The 27,451-nt window shown below is 46.0% G+C and overlaps 1 protein-coding gene across 2 annotated transcripts in view; it reads right to left on the bottom strand.

Moving 5' to 3' along the window:
* LONRF3 (LON peptidase N-terminal domain and ring finger 3) overlaps positions 1-27,169 on the bottom strand; it is a 41,121-nt gene extending 13,952 nt beyond the window's left edge. The window contains exons 1-6 of one of the 2 annotated variants that reach the window (XM_040999619.1): positions 26,290-27,169; positions 23,500-23,618; positions 19,071-19,193; positions 12,613-12,880; positions 10,668-10,758; positions 1,343-1,457 (exon numbers count right to left, since the gene is read on the bottom strand). In XM_040999619.1, coding sequence (XP_040855553.1) covers positions 1,343-1,457; positions 10,668-10,758; positions 12,613-12,880; positions 19,071-19,193; positions 23,500-23,618; positions 26,290-27,112 — 1,539 coding nt within the window. In that variant the 5' untranslated portion in view covers positions 27,113-27,169. The remainder of the gene's footprint in view (positions 1-1,342; positions 1,458-10,667; positions 10,759-12,612; positions 12,881-19,070; positions 19,194-23,499; positions 23,619-26,289) is intronic. The other variant, XM_040999620.1, reaches the window with a different exon arrangement.
* Between the last annotated feature and the right edge of the window lie 282 nt (positions 27,170-27,451).

Here is a 27,451-nt window from a genome sequence, read left to right on the forward strand (position 1 = left end):
TCACCCACTGCCATTGGTACAGGAGAATCCACTATGTTACCAGTTTGAATCTTTGAGCAGAGTAATAGGTACTCAGAAGTTGGCCAATCCGAGAAGGATGTGACTTCTCCACTGACGCTAAACAAAAAGCAACGAGGACGGCTGGTCTGCACTGTGGCACAGCAAGTTAAGCCTTCACCTGAAATGCTGGAATCCCATATGGATGCTGATTTGAACACCAGATGCTTCACTTACTATCTGGCTCCCTGATAATATCCCTGTGAAAGTATTACACCTACACTTACATAGGAGACCCAGAAGAAGCTTCAAGCTCCTGGTTCACACCTGGCCATGGCACCATTTAGGAACTGAATCAAAGGATGAGAGATTATCTTTCTCTCCCTCTCTCTCACTCTATCTCTCTTTCAAAATAAAACACTTTTTTAAAAATGCCAGGAAGGGCACATAATGAATATTCACAAGGGTGTTGTTTAGGTGTCAAGCCTATGGGTGTGTATTGTTCTTCCTTCTGCTTTTCTACATTTTGTAGTGCTGCAACACAGACACATTAGCTAAGTGTAAGGACCACGTGATTCTCGCCTACAATCAGACCAGTAAGTCTTCCCTCCTTATCTAGGTAAAGGCATGGCATGAATTCTTCCCAAACTTCAGAACATACCCTTAAGGTTCTCCTTGATGGTGACTTCCCTTCATTCCCATAGTTTAACTATGCAGATGTCGAGAAAGCTCAATAAGTGACTCCTCTGGACTTAGATTCACTTAAGGACAGTCTTGTGTTTCCAGTCTCACTTCAGGCAGACAGGGAACCAAGGAAAAACAAGTATTTTTGCAAAATGGGAAACCCAAGTTCCTGGGGGAGGGCAAACAAGACTGGACCTTCTTTTGTTACATCAAACTCCCTCAAATCCACCTGCCAACAATGAAGGTAGGAGTTTATGTGATGGAGTTTACAGAACCTAGGGTTTTCAGATATCCAAGAACCTATTAATAAGCACAGTGACTCCTGCAAGATCAGACAACAAACACCCTGAAGGTCTATGAGATTCTTCTGGGTCCCAGAAGCTGATCTGTTCAAAGCACAGAATAAATATTGATAATAGTAGGACACTAGAACCCATCCAGTCAAGCCCGCAGATGACCAAAGATTTACCGAAGGGTACGATGTGTCAGGTTTGTATGATGGCATTAGAATCAGGATCCATTTCTTCCATGCTTTTATTTCTAACATAAATAAATTTCATTACTGACAACTTATGTACAGTGGTTCGAAATGCAACTGAACATCATCCAATTACCCATTTCCAAATAAGCAAAATCAACTAAGAAGGAAATAGTGGTTTACCTGTGTAAGGGCATCTTTGCACAATGGACACTTTGCGTTGTGATCCAGGCATCTTTCAAGGCATTTTAAGCAAAAGGTGTGCCCACAAGGTGTTGTAGCTGGCTCATAGAATAATCTGAAAGTTAGGAAGCAAAATGGAAGAAAACTACAGTGAGACCAAGAATAAAAGACAGAGGTATTCATGGCTGTGATTGTATACAATTAGGTAAAAAAAAAAAATCTGTGGGAGGTAAAAACAGGCAACTATTTTGCTTTCAATCACTTTTGCTGTTGTACTTGAGAAAGTTATTTGGTTTTTATTTTTGAACTGGACTTAATATAATGCATTTAGGGCATAGTTTAACCATTTTGTAACATTTCATTCTGGTCAACCTCTTTTGGGCATCCAGCTTTTCTTCCATATCTTGTCCAAGAAAAATAAAGATTAATACCCAAAATGTTTGAAGAGATTATATTCTAAACATAATTAGCCAACCTGTTCACTTGAATTTATGTATACACATGGATGGGGATATGCACATACAAACACACACACCATATTCAAGCACTGAACACCATATTACATGGATAAGCACATGACATTATATCACAAGGATAAATTTGGCTTGTTTGCTAAACGCTGATGACTTTGTTCACCTAAGTATGCTTACTGCCCGGGGGATTTTGAAACTACACCTCTGACAAACACATAACTGTTTTTCAATAGAAGGATCATTTTTGTAGGAGTAGTAATATCATTAACACGCTTATTAATATGGATTGCTACACAAATGCATACGTATACACATACTTAACTGAACCTTTTTTTTTTTTTACAAAGCTATTCTGTATCTTCAGAGATTCATGGGTTTATTTTGTTTAAAGAAAGGCTCACCTTCAGCAGGATCAGTGGGTGGAGGCAGCTGGAAATGAGAGTTGAGAAGTGGGGTTCAAAAAGAGAAAGATGCCTGAGCAGGTTATTTTCACCTCAGCAGAGGGTTCAGTGGAGAGGAAGACACAGATGCACAGCACCCTCGTGTGGCCAGGAGGTTGCATGAGCAGTAAAAAATGTGAGAGCTGTTCAAGCACTTGAGAATAGATAAAGCCTGCAAACTAGAATGAATCTGACTGAAGTGCAGAGGGGTGAAGTTATTAGAGTATTATACATAACTAACTTCTGCCAGATATAAGTCTGTCCAACTGCTGCTTCCTCTCTTGTGCTTTTCCCAGTCAGTGATTCTCAATCATTGCTGGGTGTCTGAATCACTTGGGACTCTGGAAAAAACGTATTGTTATAGATCTGACATTCAATAAACTGAACAAACTTTAAAGTACACATTCTGATAAATTCTTAAATATGTAACATACATGTTTATATGTAACATACATGTTACACATGTTTTGTGCTTTATATGTTTACACAAGTTTTAAAATATGTAATATATATGAAACCATCACTTCAATTGAGACAGTAAACAAAGCCATCTCTCTTGTACTTCTTTGTAATTACAATTCTCCCTCCTGCATCTACCACATACTCCAACCTCTATCACCTGTGAACTTTTAATATCACCAGATATTTAGAACAAAACCTACACAGATTCAGACAAGTAGACTAAGGGCACATGTCAGCCATCAGGAGTTTTCAAGCCCCCTGTGTGATTTTAATGTACAGCCAAAGCTGAAAATCACTTGGTGCACTATACAATCCCGCTCTTCTCTGCATAGGTGACCCTTCTGTACTATTGTTCACATAGAATCATCAGTCACCTGTGAATCTTTAAAAGTATACATGGTACTTCTGTATTATTCTGTTTAAAATGTAGCAAATCTGTACAACAAAAATAATAAACTCTACATATCAAGTTAGTCAAAAAGCAAATTTCCAAAAAAACTAAAATACAGATTGAAGCCAGTGTCCTACCACAAGAAGAATCAAAGCAAATCTGTCATTATTCACAAATGATTTGATGGTGAAGTTAAAAAGGCTTGAAGAATTTACACAAAACTGATTATTAAAATTGATAAAAAGAAATAGCGCTAACAGTTTTCCAGATAAATACACATGCAAAAACAGAATTGAAGCTCTATATAGATGTATTCGATGCTACATTTGTAAGAAGGTGACATTTACAACTGTTTTGAAAGCCAAATACACAGGAATAAATCATACATAAGCCGTGCCAAGACTTGTATCAGACAAAATAACAAGCCTCTCAGTGAAAGAAAGCAAAGAAGATCTAAATAAGCCCCAAGAAAAATCCCATTGGGTTGCCTCATTTGTTTATTATTGCGGAATTCACACTCTGGTTTCTAAACTCTATAAATAATGAAGAAAGGTCAGTAGGTAAGATACATCTGAAGAGCAACAATGTGGGAGGACTTGCCCTGATTTCAGAACTAAAGCTGTGGTAGTTAAAGCAGTGCATGTGCACAAGGGCAAATGGACCTGTGGAGCAAAACAGAAAACCCAGAAAAAGAACATAGCATGGGTTCTTGTGACAAATGTAACACTTCAAAGCAGACAGGGGAGGGATGTTTCAGTACCAAAGTAGCATTCTCAAGAAATGTAAAGAAATCTTTAGGTCCCTAGGAAGAAGTGAAATGGAACCATCTCTCACACCATACCCAAAAATCAACTCCACATGGGCTGTAAAAATAAGTGTAAGACAAAACAATAAAATTGTCAGAAGATAAATCAGTAGTATGTGGGGGTCTCCAAAAAGTTCATGGAAATGTGGATTATGAAAAAAAAAATTGTGAATGCGCTTCAAAATTCACCAAAACTAAAGTCATCTTTTAGTTCCACTTTCAACGAACTCTTTTTTTATTATTATTAATTGCATTGCATTATGTGACACAATGTTAGAGGCACTGGGATTCCCCCCATCCCTCCCTAAACCCTCTCCCCATGGTGGATTTCTCCACCTTGCTGCATTACCACAGTTCAAATTCAGTTGAGGTTCTTTCATTGGAAGTATTTACCAAGCATAAAGTCCAGTGTTTTATTATCCTAGTGGGTTCAACGATTTGTTGGTGAGACCATCTCTGGTCTGAAGGTAAAGCCAGCAAAGTATCTCAACGAACTCTTTAAAGTGCCCTCATACTTTCATGAACCACTCAAGTTAAAAACAAATCTTAAACAATACACAGACAGACCCTAATTACAACTGCAAAGATTGACGATTCTGATTGCATTAAAATTAACAATCTTTGATGTCATCAAAAGGTGTCATTAAGAGAGCAGAAAGGCAAGCAGAACAGAAAATATCTGCAACAAATGAGTATGACTAACAAAGGACTTGTCTTTAGATAATAAAGAGCTTCCACAGGCCAGGAAAGGAGAACTAGTGTAAAAACAGACAAGCACTTCCATGCAGCAGAATATATGAACTTAACTACACCAGAATACATAAATGATACCTCCAAACCAGAAGCAATCCCACAATTCATCTATAATCAAATTGATAAATTGTGGTAGAGTTATACATAGAAGACTACACAATAATGAAAATGAACAAGCTTCTCTTCTGTGCAATAGCATTGTTAATACGATGAAGCTAGACAAAATACTACATTCTGCATAATTCAATAGATGTAAATTTTGTGTTTTTTTTTTTAAGACAAAACTGGAGCAGGCTTGCTTAGCCTAGTAGTTAACACAGCTATTATATGCTCCAGTGGACATCAAACTTCCTGGGTTGCATTCCTAACTCTGGCTAATTCCAACTTCCTGCTAGTAGAGACTTCAGGAGACAGTAACTGATGTTTCAAGCAGTAAGGTCCTTGCCACCCACATGGGAGACCTGGGTGGAATTCCTAATTCACAACTTCGGGCTGGGCACAGGCCAGGCTATTGCAGGCATTTGAATGAACCATAGAGTGGCATCTCTCTCTCTCTCTCTTTCCGTTCTTAAATAAGCAATAAACTTCTTGGCTGCTTTCCCAGGCTATTAGCAGGGAGCTGGATCAGAAGTAGAGCAGCTGATGCTCAAAGGAATCCCAGTATCTAAGGTGGCAAAGACTGAAATATCCCTGTTCAGCCTCCCATTTCCTGCGCCATGCTAGTTCTGGGACTCCTGCCAGTTCAAGTATATCCTGGTTTTGCACTCGGACACACTCGTCAGAATAGCATGTGCTGGGAGTACTGAAATGAGGATACCTATGACTAGCCTGAAGACCACAGAGGAAGGAGACGAAGGTGAGATCAGCACACTTGACTCACACTTGATCAACCTTCCACGCCTTTGGGATATCTCTATCAGAATAGCTTGTGTCTAGGAGTGAAATTCTGCTCCTGTTCCCTGCACTGTGCTAGACCTAGGCTTTTGTCTGATGACCTTAAGTTGACAAGCCTGCTCAACAATGGGCCTGATTCTATAAGCCTGCACTAAAACGTTCTTGGTTAGGGCTCCATCCTGCTAGCTGCAATGATGGTATCGGGTGACAAGATGTGGGGGAGCATATAGGAAACACTTATCTGTTAGGTGCCTTTTTGAAAAGCAGCTTTAAATCCTCCAGAGCATCCCAGGTTGGTTCTATAGAATCTGGTTGACCTTAGACCATAGAGTCAGTATCTACCCCAGGAGGGAAAATGACCTACTACACCACAGCCTTCCTGTATTAAACTTTCGATTGGAAAACATTAGCCTATGGACCCTCTGCATCTGTGTTGGCTCCTGCTCTACATAGAGCATGCAACTGGCTCCTCAACTGTCTTATGTTTGTTTCCTGATTAGGGGTCTTCAGACTCAAGGTGGCCTTGTACATGCAAACTTGTGTGACAACCAGACCAACTTCTGCCATGGCAACTTGGATGACCTGGACCATCTCTCTGGATCCCACACCTTCAGGGGCCCCTTACCCAAACGTCGTCCCGATTCAGCAGGAAGCAGCCAGAAGACATCGTCGCCCCTTTTCCCCTACAGAAGTAGGATGTGGGATTTCAAGAGGGGGGACTGAGACCATCCAGGTCCTCTGAGGTCTTGGCCACACCTTCAGGTGGGCGGTACCAGCACTGTCCACCCATTTCCTAATTAATCAAGAGACCACCAATGGGGAACATCTCACCTGTAGGTTCCCCGCCCAACAAGGAGGGGTCAAGGAAGGCTTAAAACCCCTAGACCCTTCCCCAAACCTTTGGTGTCTCTCTCTCCCTCCCCTCGAGAGCACCCCACCTCCCGTCCGGAGGTGCTTCCCCTTCCTTCCCTTCCCTGCTCCCTGGTCCCTTCGCAAATAAACTTTTCTGTTTGTAACAGAAAAAAAAAAAAAAAAAAAAAGAAGTAGAGCAGCTTTGACTTGAGCAAGTACCCACATGAGTATACCCAAAGTGACACAGCATCTCTCAAAAAGAGCTAAGATAAAATGCCCCCTAACTGGTGACAAACAAAAATATTGCCACTGATGCTGTTTAATTATTACTCAGAAATAACTCAAGGTCCAGATGCTGGGAACAGATCCATTCTCAGAACTTGACTCTTTGGCAGTTCAGGGCTCCTCTGAAACTGGAATATGCAAGTTCTTCTCTTGCTATATGTTTGGGTGTGTGCAGCACTATTCTTCATATAACCTTAAGTTTGTATATTAGTAGCTGACAATTATCAGGAGTTCCATTATATCAATAAGGAAATAAAAGCTCAGACAGGTTCAATAACTTGGCTATGATCACACACAAGCTGGTAAGCAGCAATGCTTCAGCTGTAAAGTCAGATCTGACTTCCTAAGTCCTTCTTGCTTCTATACTCTGTCACACGGCAATGACTGTGTGTACTCCGTATCACAGACATCATCCATCTCCATGTACAGGCACATACTCATATACACACTCTTCCTTCTACTCCTCTGTCTTCCTCTTCTGAGAGGCAGAAAGAGACCAGGATTCCAAATGCTCCCTCTTATTTACCAGTTTTTAGTAATGATCTCAGAAAAACACTTCAGGGAGGCATTTATACATCAAAACATGGCCAAATTTTCTCAAAAGTGTGCATTTTACAATGTCAGAGTGATGAAGTAAACAATGGTAATAATGAATGCTTTCAGTTAGATGTCAGCCCAGATAAAATGTTTGCCTTGTCTGGAAATAGCTATCTTTTCCTACCAGTTTTACATCCTTGTATTGTGCTCCTTCGCTATCAAATTAAGGCAAAAAGGGAAGGAGGGAGGAGTAAGAGAGAGGAGAGGGGAGAGTGCATTGATTCCTTAATATCTAGCTACTTGAGTAGCTAAAACTTAGTTATATATAAAGCTTCTTACAACTGACAAAGAGGTCACTGGGTCATTAGGGAACTGGTTCAAATATCAAGCAGTCTTGCTTCTCATCTGAAAATATGTCACCCTACAGCTGCTGCTCCCACAGTAGCCTCAGAGGTGGCCCCCAGTGACTAGGGTATCGGCTCCAGGTAAATATCAAGGGAAGGTTTCGGGGGGGGGGGGCGGTTAGGTGCCCAGGAGCCACTTCCTGTAGCAGCATATTCCTGAACCAGCAAGGGAGACATCCACACTAGACCAAGCCTTGTGACCCCCTCTACTCTCTGTGATGACTGTTCAGTCACTTTTCACCAAGCACCTGGAAGGATGTCTAGCCTGCTCCTGAATCTCTTTTAGAACTGCAGCCTTATGGGATTGGGTTTCATTCTAGAGACTTGTACAGGTGACGCAGATGTCTAGTTCAATGACTCAGCAGGTTCTTCAAGACTGTCTTGTACCCCCAGGCCCTATTTCACACATGAGGGCAACGACAGAAACTAGTAGTGATCCTGACAAAGACCAAGAAGAAAACCACTGATGCCATGTGGCATGCCATGTGGCAGCAGGAACTTTTTACAAGGCATTCAAGTTAACACAGGTGTATGAAATAGACGCCCTGACATCTGACTTAGAGAAAGTTCCTGTGGAAAAGGAAATGCCATGCTTCTAAAGGCTGCACTTGCAAGGGCCTCAACACAAAAAGCACTCTCACCCCCTAGAATTGGCCAGAGTCTTACAGCTAAAAGAGCTTCTTTCAGGAAGAAAAGTGTGGCAACAACATCGCAACATACAACAGTTGCTCTGGCAAAGATGGAATTTTGTTTTGGAGATTCAGAACAGGGGGTCAGGAAAAGGGAAATAACAGCTTTAGCTTTGCAACTTGGGGCAAGCCAACTAGAAGAGAGTTTTATCCTAGGGTTCTGATCTCTTGGGCTAAATTCTCAACCCTTCTCCAAAGCAAGCTCAGGGACAAACAAGACAAAACGGATAGAGCAGAGGAAGAGGAACCAACAAACTCAGACCTCAGGATTCTTCGTCATCAGAAGAAACACAAACAGGATGAGTGCATGTGTTTGATTTCATGACCCCGGATGTTGGCAGAAGTTGAGGGTAATTACAACAAACGCTCCGGCCCCCTTAGACAGTTAAATCAACTCTACTCCCCAGGTCACACTGCAGGCTGAGGGCACAGCGCTGAGATCTACAGGGGTCTTGCTCTTTGCTTAGGAACAGGATTTTCTGTTTTAGTAGTCTGGCCTTGGCTTGACTCACCTGCTGCTCGGGCAAGAGGGCATGAAGGGCAATGTTGAGAGGGGACTGCTTATACAATAGTTAATCCAAAAAGTTCATGAACATGGAAACAAAAGACAAGCTTATCATATTGCAAACTAAAATGAAATCCCATGCAGAGTTTTGCTTTTTTAAAAAATTCATAGCATGTATCTACAGTAACCATTCTGGAGCTCCCACATGGAGCCCAATCTAGCTTAGCCCAGCCCACTTAAACAAACTCCTAATAATATATAAAAGACTTGCTTGGGGTGGTTCTGCTCCATCAACTGAACTGTTGCTTAATAAGGTCTCCTCAAGCCTATGAGGAAACTGTACATTTTCAAAAAAAAAAACAAGGCCACATTTCTGGAAGAAAAAAAAGGTTGGGGCCAGTATGTTGGCCCAACTAACTAATCCTCCACCTCCAAGGGCTGGAATCCCATATGGGTGCCAATTCGTGTCCTGGCTGCTCTACTTGCCATCCAGCTCCCTGCTTATGGACTAGGAAAGCAGTCAAGAATGGCACAAAACCTTGGGATCCTGCACCTGTGTGGGAGACTAGAAGAAGCTCTTGGTTCCTGGCTTCAGATCAGCTCAGCTCCAGCCATTGCAGCCATCTGTGAAGTGACCCAACAGATAGAAAATATATCTCCCTGTAAATCTGCCTTTCCAATAAAAATAAATAAATCTTTAAAAAAAAAAAGAAATGAAAAAAGCTGCTTAACTTTTGTTCATTCAATAAGAGACATCTATTCAGAGTACAAATGCATGAGATTGATAGGAGAGGCATACATACTTGTAAGGGCAAGAAGACATGAAAATTCTCTGCCCACTGGCTCCCCCTGTGGGTTGAACCAAACGACTTTTCCTGAATCAACTTTTTAGAAATGTTTGTGTAGGAGCTTGTGCCATGGCATAGCAAGTTAAGCTTCCTCCTGCAGTGCAAGCATCCCATATGGAAGCTGGTTTATCGCCTATCCAGCTCCCTACTAATGACCTGGGAAAGTAATGGAGAATGGCTTGAATCCTTGGACCCCTACACTCATGTCAGAGACCCAGAAGAAGTTCTTGTCTTAGAACTGTCCCAGCTCTAGCCATTGTAGCTATTTGGGGAATGAACCAGCAGATTGAAGAATTCTCTGTCTCTCCTCTCTCTGTTCTAACTCTGCCTTTCAAACAAAAATAAGTAATTCTTCTAAAAGTTCATGTAAAGTTCACATCCTGAAGCACATCAGTGCCACATCTGTGGCATATCAGGCTAAGCCTCTAGCTGCACCACTAGCATCCTATATGGGTAAGTGTTCGAGTCCTGACTGCTACACTTCCCATCCAGCTCCCTGATAATGCCCTGATAAAAGCAGCAAAGATGGCACAACTGTCTGGAGCCCAGCAACTCACATGACAAACCTGAAAGAAGCTCCTGGCACCCGGTACTTGGGTTTAACCTGGCAAAGCCCCAGTCATTGCAACTTTCTGTAACTTTCAAATAAATACATAAATATTTCGGGGGGAACAAAAAGATATTCACATTTAGCACAAACTAACTTCAGGAGGACCTAAACACAGACATAGTCAGCCTACAAACCACCAGTTCACAACATGTAAATAGACTAAACTTTTCCTATTCTTGAGGTATTTCCAAGTCAGGGGCCAGAGACATAGGTGCTTCATTATGTAAGCTGGCCCTTGTGTCAATCACCATTGTGATGTCCACTTTTTCAGAGTCATGCTTTTATGTGCTCACCAACTAAGATAAGTTTCTAGCAGAAAAGTCTGGACTCAGAAGGACAGAAAGCCTCAGTGATAAGCGACAGAGCACATCACCTACCTCATGCACAGGGCGCACTCTAGGTCAGACACGTCAAAGGATGCACGTGAAATACCACAAGCAGGTTTCATCTCCTGACAGGCCGGAGGATCTGTGATTTAGAAAGCAGTCAGTCAGAGTTGGGCCAACCTTGTCTTCAGACGTGACTTGGGAGGCAGAAGAATCCAACTCGTTTTTAGGTTTGCCTCGCTCACCAGCTGTGGAGGGCCCTTGACAATGGTAGCCCCTGGAGTAAGTACCCTCTCTCAGAGGTATCCAGCAGCCCCCATTGAAAAAGAAGACAAGAGGGGCCTGGCGCGGTGGCGCAAGTGGTTAAGGTCCTCGCCTTGCACGCCCGGGATCCCATATGGGCGCCGGTTCTAATCCCGGCAGCCCCGCTTCCCTTCCAGCTCCCTGCCTGTGGCCCGGGAAAGCAGTCGAGGACGGCCCAAAGCTTTGGGACCCTGCACCCGCGTGGGAGACCCGGAAGAGGCTCCTTGCTTCGGACCGGCATAGCATCGGCCGTTGAGCTCACTTGGGGAGTGAATCATCGGACGGAAGATCTTCCTCTCTGTCTCTCCTCTCTGTATATCCCGCCTTTCCAATAAAAAAAAATAATAAAAATAAATCTTTAAAAAAAAAAAAAGAAGACAAGTGAAGGAAGGTCTAGCAGCCCCAGGGACTCCATTCAGACGTGGCAGGGCCACTTCATTCACAGTGGTGGCAGTAACAAGGCAATTCCTCGAAAGAGACAGAATCATGGCGCCACCAGCCACTCTGGGCAACATACCAAGCCACAGCAGCTGCATCTCAGATTACCTACTGAGGGGAGCACAACTGGGACTGATCAGGGTGGGAGGCCTGACCGTGCTTCCTTCATCCTACATTCCTGGAATAGGCATGGGGGTCAGGAGAGCTTGATCTGAAAGAAGTGACTCTGTCAATGATATGGAATGACAATATTATGTACTGTGCTTGACCTTGTGGCTTGACTTTCCATTTTAATAATAATTATTAAGTTTGTGGGGGAGGGTGAGCATGGTGGTATACCAGGATAATCCTCTACTTGTGGTGAAACCATCCCACATAGGTGCTGGCTTAAGTTCCAGGAAATTCACTTCCTATCTACCTCCCTGTTTATGGTCTGGCAATGAAGCAGAGAATGGCTCAAGTCCTCGGACCTCTGCACCCACGTGGGAGACCCAGAAGAAGCTTCAGGTTCCTGGTTCCAGATGGGCTCAGCTCTGACCATTACAGCCATTTGAGGAGTAAAACAGAGGATGGAAGATTCAGAAAGATTCATTTTCTCTTCCTCTCTTTCTGTCTTTCTCTCATTCTCTCTCTCTCTCTCTCTCTCTCTCTCTCTCTCTCTCTCTAACTCTAATCCTACCCTTCAAATAAAAATGAAATAAACCTTAACAATAATTATTACTGAGGCTGGTGCAATGGTTCAACTGCTTAACGCTGCACCTACAAGCACCAGAATCCCATATGGGCACCAACCCAGCTGCTCCACAACATCCCATCCAGCTCCTTGCTTATGGCCTGGGAAAGCAGTGGAAGATGGCCCAAGGCCTTTGGACCCTACAACCTTGTAGGAGACCCAGAAGAAGCTCTTGGCTTCTGACTTCAGACTGGATCAGCTCTGGCCATTGTGGACACTTGGGGTGAGAACCAGCAGACAGAAGATCTTTCTCTCTGTCTCTCCTATCCTCTGTAAACCTCTTTTCCAATGAAAGCAAGTACATAATTAAAAATAATAATGATTAAAAAATTAAAAAATAGTAGACATGGTATGTGGTCTTATATGAATCTCTTAGCAACCCCTAAGATCAGAGCTGACCCAGAGCTGGGCCACACACCAAAGCACAAGGAGTGCCGTCACGGGCAGTAGTAAAAACTTGCATCCGTGGGCAAACCCGGGGCATCTCCTGCAAACTACTTTCTCCCCCAGGGGAGTCAGTACCTTGCTTAGAGGCTTTATTAGGCACCTCCGTGTCTTCTCGGGGTTCAATTTGGCAATGTTTCCTTTTCTTTTCCTGGCATTTGCCAGTCTTGATGCAGGCAGCTTCTGGAGAGGCAGCATCCTGCTTCTCCTCCCCTTCTTCTTCCTCACCTTTCATGTCGTCTTGCTGACCGTCCACCCTTAATTTAGCTGTCTTCATCAGGCTGCTGCCATCTCCCTGCTCTGCTGCTTCGCCCCAACTAGAACAGTGCAGCAGCTCTAGATTTTCCTGTATGAAGAAAGAACCAAATGGTAGTGGCTACTCACAACCTATATTGTCCTGCGATATTCCTACTTGAAGGGGACAAGAAAGCAAACACTTTACAGATTCATAGGTCAACCAGAGGGCAGCTATAACTCTTATTTCATATTTCCTATCCACACAGCATCTATGACAAAGGCACACCCAGCTGGGATGCAGTTAGGAAAATTCCCTTGGCAAGAGCAGAAAGGCATGTGGGAGGAGTGGTCCCTTAAACGGTTGAAGAAGAGGCAAAAAGAAGGGCAGATGTCCCCTCTCCTATCTGCATTATTTACCAGTGACCACTTTAAGGAAAACCAAGGCATGCTTTTAGTCACTGTCAGTGCTATTCACAGCCATCTGCTGTGAATCTCCCAATCACAAGTCCAAATGGCCTTATGGCATATATTCTCTATTCATAGGCCTGCCAAGTCACCTCACACTCCAGTGCTACATATTATAGCAGCCAAATAAACAAGGGGCCGATCCCTCCTTTCACTAGATTTTAGGTGAAAAGTCCATAAAAGAGAAAATCATTTGATAAAAACAAACAATAATGTTCTTAGCCTTTGAAAGGTTCCCCCACCCCACCACCCAGCACAAAGGATATTTGAAAATAGATCGAGCCAAATGCAGTGGCACAACAGGCTAATCCTCCTCCCTGTGGTGGTGGTATCCCATAAGGCACCACTTCGTGCCCCAGCTGCTCCACTTCCCATCCAGCTCCCTGCTTGTGGCCTGGGAAAGCAGTGAATGGCTCAAAGTCTTGGGAGCCTGCACCCACATGGGAGGACTGGAAGAAGTTCCTGGTTGTTAGGATCAGCTTTGGATCAGCTCAACTCTGACCACTGTGGCCGTTTGGGAAGTGAATCAGGGAATAGAAAATCTCTCTTCTCTCTCTGTAAAATCTGCCTTTCAAATAAAACTAAATATATATATATGTTATATATATATTTAATATATATGTATATATAAGAAAATAGATCTAGAAATAAATCCAATGACAACATTTTTATGCAGTTTACCTAGAAAGTCCCTCTCCAATCTAAATCTATAATCCATATGCAAAATACACATTTTGTTGCTTATGCTCCGATCTCTACCAGAAACAAAGTGCTAAATGGATTTTAAAAAGGATGGGGCATACAACTGGGAGAAAACAATGAGGTGAGACAAAAATGGTGATGGATTTTCTCATGCTGTAACCTGGAGAGGTCAGGTGTTTCCCAGCACACAACAATTTCACTAACTCCACTTTTCATGAGCCCAAGGCATCTTTCACTGTAGGCATACTCTGCTTTGCAAAACAAAATCTGAGTAGAAATCCACACACTATACCCCAGCTGGCTCATGTTGGAAAGCCAGGGTGGTATTTTTCTCCATTTCAGACAAAGCTGCGATATTACAAGTCACTCTAAGCACTTGAGTGCAATATTAACATTTCCAATCATGTAAAGATCACTGGGGAGTCTCTGATTTCAATAGATAACTCTAAGTTTGGGGTGTGTTTTAAGACACACACAACTGCATTTAATTCATCCCCCAGGGATGGCAAAGAGACCTAGGAAATGGTGAGCGCCTAGGGCTTACTAGTGAGAGAGGACACTAGGCAAAAAGTAGAGGGAAAACAGTTTCTTAAAGGCATGCAACAGTTCAGTGCTAAACTCTGCCTTTGAGTCTGGACCTTGGAGTCCCAGCTTCAGCTCATCACTTTTGGGACAATCAGAGCCTGGAGCTCATCCGTTCGCTGCTTCCTTATTTTCAAATAAAGGCACACATGCTTTTTTATCTTCCTCCCTGTAATTTCAACTCAACACTCTTCCCCAAACCCTTGCCTCTTCTTTGTCACAAATCCCTACGTATGCATGAGGCACAGTGTAGGAGTAGAAAACCATCTCCATTTGGCGATCAAATGGAGTTGCCTTAGCAAAAGGATCTCAGCTGCAGATTAGCTCACCTCCAACCATCAAGATATTTAGGGAGTGAATATCCATTTAGGGGATGGAAGATCCTTCTCTCTGTTTCTCCTTCTCTCTGCAAATCTGCTTTTCCAGTAAAATACAACAATTTTTTTTAAAAAAGTTAATTCCTTAGCCAAGAACACAACTAGTGATTACATTTTTTTTTCTTTCTCATAAACCAAAGTAGAAGAGGTAGGCTACTGCCCTAATTTGTACATAAAACAATCAAATGAAGTACCACAAGCAAGTTGGATGAGTTAAGCTTTACCTGTGACAACTTGGGTAGATTATGGCTGGTGCCTTCAGTAGCCATTGACTCTACTTGTTCCTTTAGTCTAGGGTGAGGTGCCAACAGCTTCAGGATAGCAGGAGAATGTTCCTGAGAAGGCCCCGGAACTGATGGTGTAAAGAAACTAAGAAGAAGCTGTGACATAAAACAGAAAACTTCACTACTTAGGTTTCTGTGGGTGTCCAGGTTAAGAGGGGGAGGGCAGGAAGGGAAGCAGAGGCCACAGCCTGCAGAGCATAAATACAAGGGCCAGTTACCCCTGACCCACCAGGGCATGGGCCCTCCCCATCATGTGTGCATCAGACTGAGCTAGGGAGCTGAGCAGGAACCCAGCGTCCTGTTTCCCACTTCCATAGTCCCCAGACTCCCAAGTAGGGCCTAGAACTCTGGGTTTTGAGAAGGTACTACAGATGTCCCTAGATCTAGCCAAGGTTGGAAGCCAGCACTCTGGAAAGCCACCATTCCACAGAATTGTCTGCAATGGGAGTCTAGCACCTATCTGAGAGGAACATGCAGATAAAGTCATGAGCCAAATCTCTGCTCAAGAACCTGGAGTCTTGACCATAACCCCCCAGGTGGGAAGAAGTCTACAACTGTTTCCTAGGTTCCTTTCCTCTGCCTACTTATTTTAATTCTGCCTCTTTTCATCATCACCCCCTGGATCTTTAATCCATTCAGAGCAGGGAAGGTGAGCAGTGAAGTGTCAAGAAAGGGAGAACTCAAACTTTCTCCCTCTTCTCCCAGCCTCTCCCACATCTTAGCCACTACTTTCCAAAGAATGTCTCAGGTTAAGTTCAAATATCCAGGGCAGGCAGGTTCCAGCCTATTCCTGGTTTCCATTATGAGTATGCTAGTAGGGCACAACGGCAAGAAGCATAGGGGACAAGGAGTCAAAGAATGTGCATTTTCTTGCAGACTCTACCATTAACTGCCCACATTCTTTCTTCAGTTTTCTCCTGTGCCAGCAGGGGTTGTGGCTACGCAACAAAGAGGGCAGGTCACTTGATCTCTAAAATATAGTCAGGCATTTAGCACCTGGCCCCGCCCCTGCTGTATGCAGATTTCCACTGCATTGTCTTGTCCAAGGTATATGGATAAAGTATTAATTGACCAAGGAAATTTGCCAGAACCCCAAACACCACATCCTCCCCAGCAGTTTTTTCATGATGCTCATTTGTATTCAAGTACTAACCATATGACCAAGTCCTGCCAAACCTTCAGAACATAACTCCAAATTGGTGCCCCTTACTACTCCAATCTCTCTGATCTTTCCTGTTCTGCCCCTTTTCTCTCCTGCAACCCAACAGAGCATCTTAAACTATACCAACTTCTTTTGTCCTGGAACTGTGTGGCAGATGTGAGCCTTTCCAGCCAGATGACCAGCTTCTGAGGGTACATAGAAGATGTTCAATAAACACTCCTCACATCACATGGAATTCAATTAAGATATTCACCCATCCCATGACCAAAAATCCTCATAAAGACGTCTATTTTTCCTTCTAACTCTGGGAAACTCAGTTGGCAAGTACAGATTGGCAAAGGATTGAGATGGTACACTCACAGATCCTGAGCCACAAATACTGGCTTTTATGAATTCCTTTTCCACAGGGTCAAAGCTGCCCCACAGAAGCCCTTACTAAGTGGTCCAATAGGCCCAACTGTCTTCTGAAGCAGCTTCCCTGGAATTTTGCATACATGAGCATGATGATGAAGCAAGAAGCCATGAGGATAAATCAAATGAAACAAGGCAAAAATAATAATGGCCCTTCCCTTCACCCTGCTACCTAACATGCCTTTCTAAGATGCTACCTAAGTGGCTGTAAAAATCAAAAGTTGGGATCAACTCTCAGTAAGAATAATCATTCCATGTGAATGAAAGTCAATTCCACTTCAGTGTCAGCCTTAGAAGGGCCTAACTGGGTCAAGAAGGAAAAAAATTAAGTGAAAACAAATCCTCCAGATCTCTGAGTTCTAAGGGAGTTTAGCGCCAAATGAACCGGGGACTATCACCATCAAATATTTAGCCCTGAGACTGAAAGATTCGGTTAATAAACATAGTTGAGGACCCTCAGTGGTCTTAAATGGCTGCTGTGTTCTGTGGCCTCACACTGGAAACACAAAAGTGGAAACGTTAACTAAATTCTCATGCTTACTTCAGAACACCATGATGCTCTTGGAAATGTGCTTACTTGTAATGCCTGACATTCCTACGAACAAACACAGGCTTATCTACTCCTGGAGGACTGAAACTGTGGTTTATGCCTCTTTGAGTCTTCAGAACTTGACACAATGACATACAGTATCTTGCTAACTGTGGAAATGACAACAACCGGTCTACAAAAGTGGCCTGGAGCAAGGGGTCTAGCCAGCTGAGGATGCCCGAACCTCTTGGGTCATCTCAGACCTGAAAACTGCCTCTTCTAGCCTCTGCGCCTTCTGTGTCATCAATGTCAAGGCACACCTAAGTACCCCTGTTCATCCCAGAACTGGATAGTTCCACTGGCTGCTCTTGGTCTAGCCCTACCAGTGAGCACTGAGGCTCTAGTTATGTCTGCCTGTGACCGCATGATGCTGGAGCAGCTAAAAGGGCAGGCTTTGGAAGCAGACAGGGTTAGGCATGAGTATACTTCCACCAATGCCAAGCTGCTTGACCTTGGGAAAGTCACCAAATCTCAGCTTCCTCACCTGTCTCATCTACATCATGGAGATGAATAACTGTATCTGCTTCCATAGGGATTTGCTGAGGATTCATTTCTATCTGCCAGATAAAGTGCCTATGACACGGCTGGCATATAGAAAGCCCTCAAAAAAAAAGTTAGCCACTACTGTTATTATTCTCACTATGGCTTGTAGTTAAAATTTAAGTAGGGGTTGAGAATTCAACTTGGAGCAATTCTCCCGCAATTACATTCCTCTCAAGCAAAGCTTGTCTGCATGCCCAAACAGGTCAAAGTTAAAACAAACAAACAAACAAACAAACAAACAAACAAAACCTTCCAAAAAGAAAATCCTCTGTGAGCAATAGAAAATCCAGAGATCTGCTTCTCCTGCTTCATCGATTTTGCTGAAGCTTCCCCCCCAGGAGCCTTCAGAAATCAGGTCTAACTGTTGCTCACTTCTTCCTGCACTGTTTTGCTAAACTACACAAAGACAGAAACCCTGGGGGGCTGCTGCTTAAAGGCAGCAGGGCCTGAGAGCAGAGACAATTACTGTCCGCATTCAAGTGGCCGGCCCATTAGCCAGACACTAAGAGAGTACACTGCAAAGCAATAAACAATAAAGTTCATGAATTAAGGATGCTTGAGTCTTCGTTCATGCTATTTCAGTTGGGTTTTTGTATAGGGTACCAATCACCTTTTCCTGGGACACAGGATTTAGAACACCTATTTGAGACTACTTATATTATGTTATAATGGTCTCTGACTTGCATTTGTGAGATGCATTTCATTTCCAACAATAGAGCTAGAGACAGGAGCTGTACATGCAACAGGTGAGGTGGGGGCCACCAATGTCACTGCCTAATTACAGGCTGCACTGTGTGGCTGGTGAAACTCTGTACCTCATCACTCGCTAAGAGCCGGAGTCTTGTCAGTGAGCTTAGACCCTCATGTGAACTAGATTGTTTTCTTCTTTTTTATTTGTTTGTTTGTTTCTTTGTTTATTAATGATCCAGATACTGAATCAAAGAAGCCAACTCATTCCTCATAGGTTTCTACAAAATGCAAGAACTTCCCTATCCAAGCGCATAGGCCAATAGGAAAAGTGTTTCTGGGCACTCAGATGGTACTCATGTTTCCCTCCTGCCCACCCACTCATGCATCCAAAATGCCAATGAATATATCCTTACTCCCCTAAACAGAGGGGAAAAAAAGGAGAGGTCGGGCATGTGGTTCTATAAGTAGCTGTGCCAGAAGTCATTTCAACTCACCTTCTGGGCTTCCAATCTTGCTCTCTTGTTCTTGTTATCCAGGGACACACAATACAGAAACTCTCGTAGTGCTTCCTCCACTTTACCTAGAGTAGCTAAGGCTTGTGCTTTTCTGAAGTGTGCCTGGAAGAAAGCACCAGTACTCAGTTCCAACCTTTGTATGCTACACACGCTGGGAGTTTGCTAATAGTAACAACTGTTAAATTCTTAGTGAGTAGTCACTATTGTGTAAAACATTTAAAAAGGACTCTGTTATCTTCAGTCTTATAAATTAGGCATATTGTGAATATCATTCTATAGAAAAGAAAAAACTGAGAGCCACAAAAGTAATTTGCCCAAAGTAATACAACTGGTCAATTATGTAAACAGGCTTTGAACCTGCGACTAATATCAAGCTCATAGTCTTACCATGCTACCTTCTCTCTGCTCCATCCTTTGCATAGAAGTATTACTAAATCAAGTGAGTGCTCCCATTGGACTGTGTAGTATAAAGCTTCCAAGGCCCTCCCCTTTGAGTTAATCAGTCAAGCAGAAATCTAGTGAGCATCTAGTACTGATCTCTAACTCTTCAAAGGTAGTCAGTGGCAAAGCTAGAACTAAAACTGCACTCTTAGAACTCCCAGAATGCTCTTCCCCACAAAGTAAGCTGTCTTTCAAAGTGGTTAAGCAAGGACCCTGTGTGGTAGCCTAGTAGCTAAAGTCCTCCCCTTGCACATGCCAGGCGCTAGTTCTAATCCCAGCAGTGCTATTTCCCTTCCAGCTCCCTGCTTGTGGCCTGGGAAAGCAGTCAAGGATGGCCCAAAGCTTTGGGACCCTGCACTAGCATGGGAAACCCAAAAAGAAATTCCTGGTTCCTGGCTTCAGATCAGATCAGCTCCAGCCACTGTGGGCACTTGAGGAGTAAACCAGTGAATGGAAGATATTTCTCTCTGTCTCTCCTTTTTCTTTATAAACCTGATTTTCCAATTAAAAATAAATAAATCATTTAAAAAGTGGTTAAGGAGAGTTTGGTTAATATAACTTTTTAAAATTTTATTTATTTGAAAGGCAGAGTTGTACAGAGAGGAGAGGAAAAACAGATGTCCACAATGGCCAGTCTTAGGACAGGCTGAAGCCATGGCTTCATTTAGGTCTCCCATATGGTGCAGGGGCCCAAAGATTTGGATCCTCCTATCCTGCTTTCCCAGGAGTATTAGCAAGGAGCTAGATTGGAAGTGTAGCAGCCAGGACGCAAATAGGCTCTACAATACTACAATAGGCTCCCACAATACTGGTTCCACCAATGCTTTCACTCCTAGCGAATCAGCTCACCCCTCTCTCTCCACATCTTTAAAAAGAAAATGGAGGGGAGAGGAGGAAGGGAAGAAGGGAGGGCAGAAGGAAGGAAAGCAAGAAAAGAAGGAAGGAATGTAGGTAGGTAGGAAGGAGGGAGGGAGGGGGAGAGAGAGAGAAAAAAGCAGGCAGGCCTGGCTCAGTAGCCTGGTAGCCTAGTGGCTAAATCCTCACCTTGCGTGCACCTGGATTGGCTGTTCCACTTCCCTTCCAGCTCCCTGCTTGTGGCCTGGGAAAGCAATAACGGATGGCCCAAAGTCTTGGGACCCTGCACCCGCGTGGGAGACCTGGAGGTAGCACCTGGCTTCTGATTGGCTCAGCACTGGCCATTGCAGCTACTTGGGGAGTGAACCTTCAGATAGATCTTTCTGTCTCTCCTTCTCTCTGTATATCTGACTTTCCAAGAAAAATAAATACATCTTTTGAAAAAGAAATTTTAGGGGCCCGCAGAGTTCAAGCTGAAGAGTCCCCGGAAAAGGCACTAGGGAAAACAGAAGTTTTTGAGAAAGTGGGAGAAAGAAGAGAGAAGAGGGATAGCTTCTATTTTTCTTTGAACAGGTATCTGCTGGAAATTCAGCTAGGAAAGCATTCCTCTTGAGCCACATAGGCCACCCCTGGGTGACCTACTCCCTTGCCTTGCCTCCATGGCTGTACTTAAACCTAACTTAAGAATGACCCAGGTTGCAACGGCTGGGCACTCCCCTGCCTCTCCTTCCACCATGCTTCTGTAGGCTTAGAGCCCTTGAGCTCTGGCCTGGCTATAGGAATTGGTTAAAGGCTGCCTTCTTGCATACCAGTCCCTGCACTAAATGTCTTGCAGACATCTTCCTATGGCCCCACCTCTTGTGGATGCTAGTACTGGCTGCCTGCTAGGCAGATGCTCCCTAATTGCACCTTCCCGCACTGTTTACCAGGGAACTTCGGAAGAAAGCCTTGTATGTAATGGGAGAGTGGAGAGGCCTCTGGGCTCTCGTAACCATACCAAATAGCAACTCATATCCTCCATGTGGCAGCTCACCCCACTGACAGCTGTGCCACCACGGGCTGAGAACCAAGGAGCCTGGCTAGATGGGCCAGAAAAGGGTTTCCACATGAATCCCCTCACTGCACAAAGAAATTATGGGAAATATACAAACTGGAGGAAGTATGATGTGGTTTAGAATTATACCCATCATTTCAAGCCTACCCCTTTCCCCAAGACAATGGGGTTTTCTTAACATAAACTACCTGATCAGTATGGGAAAAATGAAACTCCTGTTTAAGATTCCTCAGGTGGGCCCAGCACGATAGCGTAGTGGTTAAGGTCCTTGCCTTGAACGCACTGGGATCCCATATGAGCACTGGTTCTAATCCCGACAGCCCCACTTCCCATCCAGCTCCTTGCTTGTGGCCTGGGAAAGCAGTCAAGGACAGCCAAAAGCCTTGGGACCCTGCATCTGCGTGGGAGACCCAGAAGAGCTCCTGGCTCCTGGCTTCGGATCAGCTCAGCTCTAGCCGTTGCGCTCACTTGGGAAGTGAACCATCGGATGGAAGATCTTCCTCTCTGTCTCTCCTCTCTGTATATCTGCCTTTCCAATAAAATAAACAAATCTTAAAAAAAACAAAAAACAAAAAACAGATTCCTCAGGCTTTGGCCTGGTCTTGGTTATTGTGGTCATCTGGAGAGTGAATCAATTAATGGAAGATATCTCTCTCTTTTTCAAATAATACATAAATAAATAAATACATCCTTCTTTAAAAATGAAAAGGACATGCAAAATTCACCCTAATATTAACGACAGTATATGGAGGTTCATAATGTTTTATCTTAAGTTCCAAAATACAAAAGGGTTTGACAACCCCTTATTTTCACACACTTGACATGGAAATTCATCAAGTAACAGAACCTAAATTAAACTGATAAAATATATTTTCAACTATTTGTCCATCTTGATGTGAATGTGCATGTAGTAGGTTTTGACTACTAGGCACTGCGCAACAATCACTGAAAGTATGATATTTGTATAATCAAAATTGCAGTGGGTTGTGCATACACCTGGTGCCATCAGAGTAGGCTGGGACAAGTTGACTTCCCAAGGAGAACACCCTGGGATCAGATAGGTAAAGCACTATACCAAGACCAAGCTGGCTTCTCAGACTGCTCTCTAGGCCACCAGCCACTTTTGATCCCTGTGAGACAATCAGGGCAGATAGAAATAGCTTTGTTTTGTAAACAAGGATACTTGGGATTCAGACAGCAAAGCCACTTACCTTTGGTCACTAAGCTTGCAAGGAACAGATCCCAGGGTCAAATATAATCTTCTAAGTAAAATATGGCTTAGGGCCAGCAGAGATGCAGAAATCGACCCTTTGTATCCTAAGCATCCTGGCAGATTCCTAGCCTATCTCTCCCCACTTCTGCTACAATACTTAGACGTGTGGGAATTCAGGGAGGCACACTGAATACTACATTAAGGACTGAAAACAGCACAACTGTGTTGTGACAGGGAAGATCTTTTCAAAGAGGGTAAACTAACCATCTGAGAAACCTGGCTATCAGTGGTAGTTCAGGCCAGAGCAGCAACACTTCTCCCTCTCCCTTTTCTTGCCCCTGGAAGATGATGGTGATGACAATGGTGGTGGTGATAGGAAACATGTACGTACTGCTACATGCCAGGCACTGCTGCAAACATCTTACATACAGGTGCCCATGTCATCTTCATGGCAAGCCTAATTAGGAGATGCTCTGAATCCTGTTTTATAGGTGATGCAATGAGGCACAGAGAGGTTCAGTCATTTTCCCAAACCCAAACAACCTGTAAAAGCAACAGAGCCCAGACATGAACCCAGGCACTCTGACTTCCAAGTGTATCTTCCTGAGACTCTTGAGGGCCAGGCTACTCAGCAGGTCATCCACGGAATACTCAGTTAGGGAAGAATTCAGTTCCATTGCCGACCTGAGTCATCTTTGCAGAGCGACCCTCCACTCTTTTTACAAAGCTTTCTCTCTGTTGTGCCAGGGCTCTGGTGTCCCTCTGCCCCCAAGGAGGCAGTGCTGCCTCCCCATTCCTGCCTACTGTACAACACCTGTCCCACTCCTACCCCATCCCATACTCACCTTAAAACCCATGGGACGGAGCCTGCACGCTATTTCTGCATCTTGTAATGCAGCTTCATGAGATTCCAAGGTGAAATAAATTTGAGATCGGTTGCTATAGAGCAAGTGGTCATTTGGAGCTGCCAAGATGAGAAAAACAAGTCCTCATTAATAGTCCCCAACATAAGAATGTGATAAGACTCACACAAAGATGGAGCTTGAGCAAACAACAAGGTATCTGGGACTTTTCTTTGAAGAATCCAATGTTATATCCATGCTTCATCATAATATTGCTCTGTCTCCCACAGCCCCAGCCACTCAAGGTCTACGTGTTTCCAACTGCAGAGTGAAGCTTCTTGCCCAGCCTGGAAGTTTCTGCAGTGCCTGTGGCATGTTAAGGCACTCCAAGCTAGGAGAAATCCTAGCAGCCTGCTTCATGGCTACACGGAGCTAATGCAAACAGAATGGCTTCTGGGGAAAGCATAATCAACAAAGAAACAGGCCATGGAAGAAAGAAAGGGAGGGGGCTAGATGGAGCCTCTAGCCTGACCTTCAGGAAGACAAGTCCAAGTTAGCCTTCTAGGTAGGAAAACTGGTGACATTAGCAATCCTGTCCATCTACAAAGCCCGTAGGAAATTCGCCTGAAGAAAACAGAAATGCATTTACAAAGTCCAACCCTGTCAGTACAGATGGTTAAATGTGAATGAATTTGGACAAGACATCTGGGAGAAAAGGTAAGGCTGGCTCACAGCAACATCCTGAAAGATGCTAGACTAATGACCTGACTCCGTCAACCCATTCTTGGGATGGGGAAAATCAAGGCTAGAGAGGGAAAGGAATTGGTTTATAATCGCACAGCTTGCTGATCAGAGTGGTTGTTAACTAGTCAGACACTGAAGCTGGAGAGGGGGGAGTGAGGAGGATAATAGGTTCCTTTTTCTGTAGGTGTGTACAGCACTTAGGGGACACTGGCCAGCATCCAGAACCAAGGCTGGGCTGGAGAGGAGTCTCCTTTTAGAAGGGTAAAGTTGTTTTCGATATTTCTGCCCTGCTTGCTCCCAGAAAATTAACAGTTGGTGCAAGGAAAAACTGCCAGGGCCATGTGGTGTCAGAGGCAGAGGAGGCGGAAGGCCAGGAGAAGTTACCTGGTCGGCGGCAGGTGGGCTCGAAGGAAGGGGTCTTCCCTTGCATAGGTGACCTCTGCCTGTCTCTTCCCCTACCCCCTTGCTTTGATGGTTTACCCTCCAAACAGATTCTGAGAACTTGCTAGAAAGCTCATTACTTGTTCTCAAAAACAGCAGCAAAGAATTGGCCGTCTTTTCTGTCCCTTAACTTTTCTGTCCTTTAACAGCACACTCCAGCCCCATGGCTGCTCAGTCTTACTGGTGCACAGGCAGGAGTAGGTGGGGGCCAGCTCTGTGCTGTCCTCTCCGCCCCCGCCCCCATTACTTGTTACAAGTTTGGGAGATTCAACATGCGGACGCTCCAGGCCACCTCCCCACCCCCCCCCACCCCCCCGTCAGCCATCAGAATCCGGTCCAGCATGCCCTAGACTCCCAGTTCCTTGCCTGCCACTGCTTCCCCCCAACCCCCCGCAGCGCGCTTCTTCAGACAGCGCGCCCAGCAGGACTGAACTCCTGCCAGTCTGCCCTCCGCTGGGCACTATCAGCCGGCGTATGGACGGCCACTTCCTGGGTTCCGGGCTTGTGGGACCCATGGATACGCGCCGGGAGAGAACTCGGGTGCCTAGCGCGGGTCCGAGGGTGTGTGACTGGGCGGGTTGGGGTGGGGGCGGTTCCCATCGCCCTTGAAGCTGCGACGACGCTCACAGTTCACCTCTGGCAGCCAGCAGCAGCCAGCCGGAGCGGGGGTGTGCCGCACTCGGAACCGATCTCCCAGTCCCGGGAGATCCCAAGGCAATGACCTGGCCGGGTCGCGCACGGGGTGCACGGGGCGCGAGGGGTTGGAAGCCAAGGCGCAGGCTGCGGGCTGACTGGGGGGGGGGGGCAGGGAAAGCGGAGAGGAGGCATCTATTTCAGCCGAGGAGCGTGTGATAGGAAGCGGTGACAATGAGTCACAGGGCAGCGGGGCGCGAGCGCTCTCCCCCTCCCCCCGCACACGCTCGCGGGATGGTTTCCGAGGCAAGCGTGGCCCACTTCGGTTACCTCAGCCGTTACACAATCCCGTCCGCCCGCGCGGAGGAGGGGCCGCCCGGCCCGGGCCGCTCGCCGTCCTTATGCAACCAGTGCTCTCCTGACCTAATTCCACGCCGGACCCACCCCACAGGGAGCCGCGGCCCCCGGAAGGGCTAACTCCCGGCGGCGGGAGCGGCAGGCGCAGCCGCCGCCGCCAAGCGGAGCTCTTCGGCTGCCTGGGATCCGCAGAGGTCCCGGCGCGCCAAGTGTGCGAAGGCGGCGAAGTTCCTAGCGCGCCGGACTGGGAAGGTGCCGGCAGGTGGAAGAGGGAGGGGACCCCAGGGAGTGCCGCGGCAAGGAGAGAGGGAAGTAGAGCCCGGCGCCGAGCGGGGCGGGAACGGAGTCACGAAGAGTCAGAAAGAGAAAAGGAGACCCCAAAAGCCCCCAGGACACGCAGGGAAAGACCAACAGCAACACAGCAAAAACAGTTGCGCGCTTCAGACAAAAGTCCCAGAAAGCCCGCTTTCTGCCACCCCCCAGCAACGGTCCGTGCAAACCCACGGGTCCTCTGCTCCTCATCCCACGCGCCTCCAGTCCCGTCTCGCCACGAGGTTCATTCTCCCACCTCTCGAGTCCCGCCAACCCCGGCCCGGCCCGGCGGCGTACTGGGCTCACCTAGCTTGACTGCTTCATTGTACTTGAGCAGCGCCGCCTCCACCTGGCGCTCGCGGTACAGTCGGTTACCCTCGTGCCGGAGTTGCGAGGCCCGTGCCGGGCCCGGGAACAACTTGCTGAGGAGGCTGCTGAGCACCACGTTGACCCGCAGAGGCGGCAGCGGCTGCTGGCCACCCCTCCTGGTCCCGCGTGCCCACCCTGGGGCCACGATCAGCGCTGAGAGCTTGACTCCGCACAGCGCACAGCGCCGGTCGGCGGCCCGCCCGCGTTCCAGGCACAGTTTACAAAAGGTGTGGCCGCACGACAAGGACACGGGGTCCGAAAGAAACCCATGACACTTCCGGCACTTAAAACCTTCCCACACTTCGGTGGCCGCAGCCGCGGCCGCCAATGCCTCTTCCGTTGCCGAGCAGCGGCTGGCCGTGCAGCTCGCCTCCGAGGGCGCTGGCACCCCGACTGGCGGGATGTGTTCAGCCAGGCAGCGCACCAGCTGCTCCAGCTGCTCAGCCACCAGCTGCTGCCGCTCCGAAAGCCGCCTGTATACCTCGAGGGCTTCTCGGAGGCGTCCCCTGGACGCCAAGGAGTCAGCTTGCTTGAGCAGGACTTTGCTCTCCGGCGTCGACGTTTTCGCAGACGACTCGGGCTCCGGCTCCGGCTCCCGCGTCGGTTGGGATGCGGGGCCCTCTGGAGCCTCCTCGGAGCCGGGACCGCTGTCCATGAGGGCTGCTGAAGCCTCCCTCTCGTCCGGCTCCGCCACCTCCAAGTTGTTGGTGCCCACCTCAGCGGGTAAGCTCAGCATCTGTTCGGACTGAGAGGGATCCATGAGGGAATAGACTACATGCACAAGGGTGCACAGGCGTCTAGGGACTGGGGCTACAGGGCAAGGGGTGGCAGTTGGACAGACACCGGGCCGCCACGCGCTGAACCCCGCCGCGCCTCCGCCAGCTCCATGCCGGCCGCCCCGCGCCACCTAATAACTGTCTTGTCTCAGCAAAGTGTTATATAAAGCGCCACCACGTGACGCGCCAGCTCAGCGCTCATTGGCCGGCGGCGGGGAAATTGTTACAAAACCAGACAGTTTTGTAACCGCGTTGCGCTTGCTTCTCGGGGCTTCGCTTTGCTCGGCTTCTTTGGGGGATTGTTTGTGTTGACGCTCGGCCTG

This window comes from Ochotona curzoniae, unplaced genomic scaffold (assembly GCF_017591425.1).
Source record: "Ochotona curzoniae isolate NIBS_2020 unplaced genomic scaffold, NIBS_Ocur_1.0 scaffold_1852, whole genome shotgun sequence".
Lineage (NCBI taxonomy): Eukaryota > Metazoa > Chordata > Mammalia > Lagomorpha > Ochotonidae > Ochotona > Ochotona curzoniae.